Genomic DNA, 9,893 nt, shown 5'->3' on the forward strand with positions numbered 1-9,893 from the left:
ATTTTGACACTAGAATAAAATGATACCACAGGCCATTTTCAAAAAGATTTGGATTATTAGGGGGCAGTTCCTCTTCAATGCAGTAATGTCTGTTTTGAACAAGTCCAGTTTACTACATGACAAGTAATCTTCAAATTAGGCTTCCAATGCAATATACTCCCTTAAAATTTAGATTGTGAGATGTGATCAATCCAATGAATTTGAACACTATCCCAAATTCAAAAAGACACTTCCCCATTTGAGCCATCTTTGTTGCATGTTACCAATTGAATAACACACCGCTCGCTTTAGTATCACGCTTTTTATTAATAATCTGCCTCAAGGCCTTCATCAGAGCTTCTTTAACATTATCTTCTCCAAAGGCCAAAAGCTATTTGAAGCCTGCAAGGTCCCAGTGGATTGCTTCAGTAAACAGCAAAGGCATCTGAAAATTGTCAAAAGAACAAAGCTGTTAAGAGTTAGTATTTAATACCGCTATAGAGTTATACATCTAGCTGTAATCATTAATAAAGACATCCACTGTTAGCCCAGGAAGATAATGTTAAGACTGGGACAGTTAACCCCATCAAGCTCATCCTGTTTACATGAACCAGTTGATGAATAAAATGCTAATTCATGATATATTAGTACACAAATCTAATATAACTGGACAAACAAGTACTTTTCATTGAAGTATCTGCAATGTATTGTATTTAGAAACAGGTCACAACCTCAAGCAGATTTATGTGAACGTGATCTATTGCGGTCTGGCTGGAGAGTTCAGCTAATATGATTAGGGGGCCTCCCATCCAGCCCAATGATTAAAATGACATCAGCTAAAAAGTTCACTCATCTTGCTGGAGTCCAGCCCACTGTTTAGAGTCAAAGGCAATTTCCTTAAGAATGGTGCACCTTGACAGATGAGCAAGCACGTCAGCCATTTCTGAAACAAAACCAGATTTTAAAGCAGTTTGAATGGTTAAGTTACCCATTTCCTGCAAGTTATTTATATCTACGCAAATAGGAGCCACCAGTGACAAAAAAAATACAGTGACAATACACAGTTATGAAGTGTAGAATTTCCTAGCTTGCCACCAAAACCTAATGAAATACTCTCAGATTGAAATGGAGCATACATGGCCATTGGCCAGAGTGACATCAGGACAATTAGGCTGCGTTTACACAGGTAGCGCAAGCATGGATATTTGACGTACTGGCCAATACATTTTTCATAAAGACCAATTACTGAGAAAAATTGGCCTACCAGTGTGAACACAGCCTAAGGACCCAGTTTGTGGGCTACATACCGTCAGTTGCCAAGTTACTGGTGAACTGGTTAAGTCCTGAATAGCCCCCTGTAATTTTAATAAATAGAAAACTCAACAGGATGTGATTAAACATTTGGGTATTTGCAGAAAGTCAAACAGCTCATTTGGATATAACAGCTCAGAGAGAAGATTACAATCAATCACACCTTGGTCAACAACACCCTTGAGTGTCAATACCAAGTCAGGAAATTCTTAATATCATCATAGCTGCAAAAGTGTCAGAAGACCATACTATATGCCATTTGGTTGGTACTCATTAGGTTAAAAACAAGGAACTTAGACATCACTCCAAAAGAAATCAAGCCAGTTTCTAGACGTGTTTTACAAGGTCTACCCATTTGGCCATTGAAATAAGAACTACTGGTAAAGTGATCAAAAGTTTAACGTTTTTTATTTTTTAAATATTGAAACACATACCTGTTTAGTCTCATCCTCTTCGACTTATCAAAGACTTAAAGGCATTGTAATCAACTCGAAGATGTCGTGGTTTGGTGCCTTTTCCCTTCTGCAATAAGAGAATGCATAAGGTGAAGTCGTGTGAGCCATCCTTTTAAGTAAACGAACTTGATTGGATAGGTTGTGCTTGGGGTGTTCTATTGGCTATCACTTGGGACAATAATTACATGTCAAATTAGTGTAATGATTACACAGCTGTAAATGTTGTGTAATTGAACGAACCAGGGACAGGATTGGACAACCACAATCACTATGGTAGCATCTTTGGTGTAGCGCATCATCAGAATAGCAATTTCGCTGTTTCTATATATCGCAGGTGTGTACCATCTGGCCCTCCTGAGACGTGGAAGGATAGGCTTTTCAATTGATGCACATTACAGAGAGAAGCCAGACAATAAAATAGTCTGATTCTCATTAATACATCCAAGCCGTCTGGAACATTATCAGTAATTCTGGAATAAACAAGGTGGGATGTTCGCAGCTAATCAGAAACATTATTTTATGTAAGGGAAGATTGCCAAATTAGATGGGGCACGGCCTGCCTTAACTTGAAGGATATGGGAATGGGATCATCTGAATATCTTTGGTATACTTTGGTTGTGCTCCTCTGCTCAGACGTTGCTGACGTGTGTCAGCTCTTACAATGCCGGATAAGTATTTTACGTATAAACTAACCAAATGTTATAGCAATCTGGCGCCCAATGGCACTGTCGATGACGTGGCACGGAACCATTGGTTGACGCATGCAACGTCTTAGCAGGGTAACACGACCTAGGTCTTCACAAAATATAGACACGAGTACGCAGAGTAGGGCATGGAAATAACAAAATAAGACGAGTCTTTATTTAACATTCATTAACAAGATATGAAAAGACATGCTATTCTACAGAACCTTTAATAGACTACATGGTGCACAGAAAGCAGTAAATGTACCACAATACCCCATGTTGTTAAATCCAAAATAAGTCAGGTTTTAACAAATTGACAGCATTGTTTTCCCATCAACATATAATCGTTTTGTTTGGTCAAATAAACTTTTTTCAGAGGGGACATTTACAACAATTAATTATGACCTGAAGAAGAAAACAATGTGACATTCTAGTATTAACACTAACTTTCGAACTAAACGACAAGTGCACTTTTGTCTTTTTCCACCACATTGAAAGGAGATTCTTGGTCAGAACAATCTTTGTTTGGAATGTTTACTTTTTTTTTTAAAAGCAGAGAAAAAAATATTTATTCAAGAGAACTGGCACCATTGACTGTATTTACATTCCTCATTCATAGCTCACCACTCAAACACACCAATAAAGCGTTAAGAATTAAAGTATTCAATAAGCATCGAGTTATGATCATCGTGGCTGGTTCATTGCATCAGTGATATATTCAGTAACCCTCTTCATTTTAATCATAGCCGACACACTTCCATAAGAAGTAATGGTGCAAATGACATTTGACACTGGTTACTTATCACTCAGTAAGCATCCTCTTTGCTGCAATAATACTATTGTAAACATGTTCAGACAAGTATTAACATGTCAATGTTGTTTTGAATAGAACAGGAGGAATTACCTCACCATTTTTGGCACATAAAACATGTTTTGTCATAAAGAAATATAATGCATAACAGTGGATATGAATTTCATGTAGTCATTCTATTATTTGTCAATGTTTATACTGTTTCGTTATATAAGCCAATGCAAGTTCACTAAACTATACTTTGGTGAGCATATACATTGTAACTTCAATATTAATTTGCTGTGTGAGCAAGTAGTAGCTCTTATTTTAACAATAATTAACAGTAACTTAAAATAAATAAGCAGTCCTTCACTAATATGAGGAGACTACAAGTCTTAACGTCGAGGCACCGTAGCTTTTCACTATCTTTGACACCAGAGTAGCCTATGAACTAAAGGACAGTTTATAGGCTTGGGAGGGAGTTCTATATAAAATATGGATTATAATGCAGATTAAATTAACATACCCCCCAAAGCATGTCTACACACAGCATTTGTGTGTGCTCCTATTCCTGTCACCTACTGAAAAACATTACACTGTTTGGTGCAACATGAACAACTTCAAAAAGTCAATGGAGTGTTTTTTTCCACCAGCTTCTGTCTGCTTACTGCCATGATATATGTAAATCATAGCCTGGCATGACCACAATAACACTGCCTTCTGAGAACAAGCACGCAGTGAAGTTTGACATCTTATTTCGATTTTCACCACTTCCTTTATGAATTGTGGAGAGATGGCACAAATGAACAACTAACAAAATAGCCCTCAAGACATTAGAATATAAGTCATCTTTTAATTTGCCTCAATACAGCAGATCCTACTTCTCTCAGAGACAAGATACTATTTTCCAAAACAAACACTAACCTTTGACCTCAATAAATTAGTAGCGTGGGAGAAATCCTTAATCCTCCCACTTATTCAGTGGAATTGTGGTGCTTCTCAATACCATTGAGAGTGGACAGAAGAGCAGCTAAAGAGCTCACACTGCCTGTAGGCCTCTCTCACACCCATCCAGCTGCACCTTAATCTTGTGCAGTTCCTCGATCTCCTGGTGGTGGCGCTCTGTCTTGTGGCTCACCAGAGAGCGGTAGAAGTGGATGGTGAATACCACAAAGATCACCCCCACCGGCACCATGATGATGGTGGAGGCCAAGGCCGCCTGCCAGCCGCTGTGCCCTGGCGGAGCGGCTGACGGCACAGCGGGGCCACTACAGTTCACCTTAGATAGTGCCAGTTCGGCGGCCGCCACAGCCACCTGGTTGGCAGCACCAGAGTCCACGGGCAGGAACTTGATCCAGCAGAGCAGCACCACCTCAGCCAGGAAGAGCAGGATGCCCAGGGCGGTGGAGAAGCCCCAGGCCAACTCAATGTAGTGGTGCATGCGCTCGTGAGGTGACTCACTGACCGAGTTGAGGTTGTGGATGTTGCTGACCGCCTCCACGTGCGGAAGGATGCAGGTGCTGATGAGCAACGCAAATAAGTGTACAGCCACCAGCACCGTGGTGCACACACTAAAGGCGATGAGGAGCATGCGCGGGTAGTTGTACTGCATCTCCAGCTGGACCTCCACCATGGCCACCTAGTATGGCACAACAACAACATCACCATTATCATTATCACAGTTCACCACCACAGTGATCGGGATAGCTACTAGCATAAAATGTCAAAACGGCCTACTTTTCAGATTGGTTCACATGCTATTAATAGCAGCCTGGGAGTAAGTGAGTGAGTGAGCTTTTTTTCCCTCAAGAGGTTTATCTGAAAAATGTCTCAGTCTCTAGTGATACAACGTACAGGCTGACAGGGAAATTGATCTTGAAAACAACAACTTTGGAGGGATTATTATCCCTGGAAAATAGTGGGGTAACTCACCATAGCAAAGCCTGAGAGCAGGGCAGAGGTGCGGCTGGAGGCTTTCAGCTTGGCCCGGCTCAGGTAGAGCTTCCTCCAAGACAGGGCCTGTACAGAGTGGTGATTGGAGGTGACCAGCTCCAGGTAGCTGCGGCGCACCCAGTCCCTGTAGTCCATCCCTCCACCCTCTGGCATCTGCTCTGAGCCCCCCGGGGCCGGGGAGCCCATGGGCACGTTCAGCTCACTGCTCATGGCAACTAGCAGACAAGGATGGATGGCAACATTAATAAAAGGACATCAAATAAAATACATTTAGAGTTAATGTTTGTCGTTGTGAAAATTTTACAGTGTGGTCCAATACACTTGAGACACTATGGCTGAATTCTTGAGACATATCCAAAACTAGACTGCTCACTTTGCTGGGATTCTATTGTTTTATGACTGGTTTGCATCACCAGTCTATAGTTAAGCCCCAAAAAACATGGCTATTGCCAGCTACACAAAATCTTGAGCAGCGAGTGCTTGAAAGTATGGGTTGTGCCTTAATGCCAGCTGCAGCAAAAAAAAAGTACCAGGTTTACATCCTTGTCAATGTTGGCTAAGTATTTAACTTGTGTTTGACACATATACTAGAGATTAAGACAACCCATTGTAAAACGTCTTCTCTTTTTAGTCATATGGCTACATCCTTGTCAGGAAAGTTCAACCTGATACGATCATGATGTCTAGTAGATAGGTAAATCATTTACAACTTGGTCAAATTATTTGTAGCTGAACAATTAATTTTGTGCATGATATTCCTGAAGCCTGTATTACGGGTATTGTTCACACACAGACATAGTTCCATGTTACTGCACTTGTTTACGAAGACAGACGACCACCTGTGCCAGTTAGCTTGCTCGAACACCTGTGTGTAAACGTAACTGTGGAGGAAGTGTAGTTCGTTGGCTGGAGGCACACAGATGTATGGATCTGTGCAAATCTGCTACAGTAAGTATACATATTTTATTTGAAAGATGCTTTCTCGCCGATATGAAAGATATGGAAGTTATGTTTTGAAAACCATATCAAACGCGATGATTGACGTTTCTAAACGTTACAGCAGAGCGTCGGGATTGTAGTTCACATGGTTTCACGGGTAAGCGGTGCTTATAGCTGAGAACCAGTGGGTTAATATCTATAGCTAAGTACCCACCAAATTAATATATCGCGCTCACGCTAGCCAACTGTTTTATTTCTTTCTAGACAGCTTCAACCTTGCTCTCTGGCTAGAATCAGCAGTGCGTGGAATATCAACTAAGTAGCAAATAAACCACCAGGAAAAATAACAGGTGCAACCTAGCTAGCCATGTCATAAAATGTTTATTTCAGTAATTCCAGCGTCCAACTGCTCCGAGGTGTTGCTAGTACGGTTAACGTTACTCATAAAATGTTGACGATGTGACTTCCTAGCACTCTGGCTAGCATCGCGTTGGCTAAGTTATTAACAAGCTCGGTAGGCTGCTACACGATTCTTGATATAGTTTTACCTTTTTGCCAAGACGTCCTTTGACCTATTAATTCATCCACAAACCTTAGCGAACTTCGATGAATGAGAGGGTGGTTAAAATACTTGCTGTGAGAGACTTGACTACAATCTTTCCTTCGCACTCACTGTTATTTTAGTCCGGAGCATTCTGGTCACGTGATCCAGGGCAGAATACGAAAACTTCCTCTATGGATGTTTTATGGCGGTTGGCAACCAACTAAGGTGCATTACCGACACCAGCTGTATTGGAGGGTGGACCAGAGACCGGGGAGGTCTAAAAAAAAAATTATACACAATATTCTCGTCACCCCACGGAAACGAAATACATCATTAAATCTTACATCCATTTGAAGATTTCCCCAGCGGTTCACTTAATCTGGGCTCTTCAACCCCATTACTCCTCAAATCTAATAACAATCTCTCCCTTTCATATTTCTGGCACTGAAATAGTGGAACACGTTCTGTCTCCATTTCCTGCTGACAATGATCACACCTCCCAGTTGATGTTTCCCCACCAATTTCAATATACGATTGAGCCTTGTGTGTCCCAGTCTCAGCCTTGTGATTATGCTTTCATCCCTTCCTCTCTCCACCTGATGACCTCCCTGCCCCCACCTTTTCCCGAATCTTATACAGGCGTCTTCCCTTTCCCTCCTCTTCCACAACTCATCTAATTTGTTTCTAACCCCTTTTTAATCAACTGGTAAGACTTCTACTTTACTGATTGACAACTCCATCTCAACATTAGGATGTTTAAGACCCTGCTTGGTGATAACATCCACCTCCTCGTTCCCCTCTACTCCCACATGAGCTGGTGCACAGAGGACCATCACAAATACCCCCATCTGTCTCACCCTATAAAAGCACTGTAAAACAATAAATACATTCTGTCTGCTCCGAGACATTAATTTCAGCTCATCAGTGCTGCACAGTAGTCAGAGCAGATGACTACCTTGTCTGGCTCACCACCTCCACCCACTCTGCAGCCAAGAGTATGGCCATCAACTCCATTGTGTAAACATAAATGATCCATTGCTATTTTTGTCACTGCCACCTTAAATATTAATAATTAGATACTTAATAAGTAGACATGCACTCATAATTAACTGTAGCGCATATAAAGCACCCACAAGTTTCTAGTGGCTGAAAACACAATCATTGCGGGATGAACGGGTGATGAATTTCCGGCCAAGGGTGGTCAATTTAAAAAATAATTCCTTCCTCCCTCGCCCCTTGCCCTACAAGTGTATACTTGTCAGACGTCATGATACGTCATCAGAAGTGTCCACTTAATTTGAGGGCTGAGGGGATAGAGTGTGTCTTAAGTGTTTGGACCGCAGCCATCGTCAAGAAAGCATTATATTGGGTTCTTAAATGTTCACTTACAACTGAATCTACTCCTTCCTCAACAGTTCTTACCCTCTCTAGCAACCCTAGATCTATCACTGGCTGAGGGAGCAACCAAGGTGGGATAGCAGGAAGAACCACAGAGGGACTAAACTCCCTTCCGAACAACCCCATCTCCCTCGCCATGCCAATGCCTATCCACCCGAAACTTGTATTCAGATAGCACTCTGGGAGCACCTTTTTGTAGGATGTGTAACCTTATGTCCTTGTAGGTTGACCCAATATGTCATGGTTAGCTGTTGTCTTAACTTTAATAGCATCTCTCCCAAAATGTTTAATTGTTTATGACTGGAGGTAACCTTTAACAGAGACACAAAGAAGATTATTTGTGGCCCAGATCTTGACATGATCCATTTTAGGTAGTAAACTACGAACATTAAGATGTAAAAATGTCAAACATTTTCTGCATTTAAAATCACACAGAGTTTCAGTACAAGTCAGATAATTTGAGATTTCAGAACAACCTGTACTTCGCCCTGTTCACCCCGGAAGTATTACATCTCCTGCAGCTTTGATAGTGCAATGAGTCCTCCATTTGAATTAGTCCTCTCCTCTCCAGAAAGTAAGTCATCCTTTCCGTTATCATCCTTTCCATACATTTACATACATGAGATGTCAACGCTATCAGACTATAGCTTGAAGGACTATTAGGGTCTTTCCCTAGTTTCCGTATTGGCACAACGACAGCCTGCTTCCAACTTCCAGGCAGTTCCTGCCACACCTTATTGTAAAGGCCCAATACTTTCCCCATTGCAGTGTCACTGAGATGAGCCATCATGATGTAACACATCTCATCCTTCCCGAGGAGATGCTACCCCAGCTAATGCTCTCTTCATCTCAGCCAACGTAAAAGGGCCATTCAATGTATCCCCGACCATCTTTCTCTGATCCACAACCCCCGGCGGATCTCCTCTGACACTCTCTCTCCCACGCTGCCCCTCTTCTGTCAGATTAGTTGAGCTGTGCACCTTCACAAATACCTGGGTTAACATCGCTGCCTTCTCAGTATCTCTCACTGCAACTATCTCCCCACTTTTCAGCACAGGGAGATTCAAATCTCATCTGACCCCACTCATCCTCTTAATAATCCCCCGTGCTTCTCCCACAGGAGTGGTCCTGCCGATGTTTCCACAGAACCGGCGCCCATACTCCCTCTTAGCTGTCCTAATGATCCTCCTTAATACTGCTTGTGCTTGTTTATACTGAATCAGGTGCTGGTAATTATTGGACCTTTTCAACATTCTGAAAGCCCTGTTCCTACACTTCACAGCTTCTCTACACTCCTCAGTTCACCAGGGAACTGCGTTTACTCTTTCTCCCCTGCCTTGTGGCCCCTACTAATGCTCCTCTACTACATCATTCACTGTTTCTATATCTGAATTGAGATCGACCTGAGACAGCTCCTGTTCACTCAACTCTCGAAACTGACCCCACTCTGCTTTCCCAAATATCCATCTCCACAATCCATTTCCTACTGAAACTTCCACCCTCATTCCTTCAGTACACATTATATGATAGTGATCACTACCCTCTGTAGATTCCTTCAATACCTCCCAACTACATCCGCCTGCCATTGAACTTGAGATCAGAGTAAGATCCAGAGCAGATTCATTTCCAGTTATTGGGTCAATCCTGGTTCCTCGGCCATCATTAAGACTCACAAGCCCTTTCTCATCAAGTACTTCTTCCAACACATGTCATTTTACATCAGTGCGTAACCCTCCCCAGAGCGTACTATGAGCATTAAAATCCCCACACCACATTACCCATCTCCTATCTTGACCTACTAAATTCCCAAGGGCCATCAACTCTAGCCTCTCTAGTCC

At 42.0% G+C, this 9,893-nt stretch overlaps 1 protein-coding gene and 1 non-coding gene across 8 annotated transcripts; both read right to left on the bottom strand.

Moving 5' to 3' along the window:
* Positions 1–282: 282 nt before the first annotated feature.
* Positions 283–7,176, bottom strand: LOC109892802 (protein orai-2-like). 7 transcript variants are annotated; one of them, XR_004210298.1, is made up of 7 exons: positions 6,787–6,911; positions 5,154–5,389; positions 4,146–4,860; positions 1,725–1,812; positions 1,287–1,334; positions 892–922; positions 283–424 (listed from the first exon to the last, which is right to left on the bottom strand). XR_004210298.1 is itself a non-coding variant. In XM_020485589.2 (3 exons), the coding sequence occupies exons 2-3, from the start codon at positions 5,382–5,384 to the stop codon at positions 4,261–4,263; spliced, it is 831 nt and encodes a 276-aa protein (XP_020341178.1). In that variant the 5' UTR covers positions 5,385–5,389; positions 6,787–7,176; the 3' UTR covers positions 2,572–4,260. The 7 variants fall into 7 exon arrangements, 3 of the variants coding, with proteins under 3 accessions (XP_020341178.1, XP_020341176.1, XP_020341177.1); XR_004210297.1 differs by having other exon boundaries at positions 6,706–6,838; XR_002255690.2 differs by having other exon boundaries at positions 6,662–6,836.
* On the bottom strand, positions 1,422–1,516 carry LOC116374524 (Z30 small nucleolar RNA). The gene has a single exon (XR_004210491.1). It is a non-coding gene; the product is annotated as a Z30 small nucleolar RNA (small nucleolar RNA).
* Positions 7,177–9,893: the final 2,717 nt, after the last annotated feature.

Source organism: Oncorhynchus kisutch, linkage group LG6 (genome assembly GCF_002021735.2).
Source record: "Oncorhynchus kisutch isolate 150728-3 linkage group LG6, Okis_V2, whole genome shotgun sequence".
In the NCBI taxonomy this organism is placed as follows: Eukaryota; Metazoa; Chordata; class Actinopteri; order Salmoniformes; family Salmonidae; genus Oncorhynchus; species Oncorhynchus kisutch.

Coding starts and splice junctions, on each gene's coding strand:
- LOC109892802 (XM_020485589.2), bottom strand. CDS start 5,384: ATGAGCAGTGAGCTGAACGTGCCCATGGGCTCCCCGGCCCCGGGGGGC. Junction 4,861..5,153: donor TGCTCTCAGGCTTTGCTATG/GTGAGTTACCCC, acceptor GTGCCATACTAG/GTGGCCATGGTGGAGGTCCA.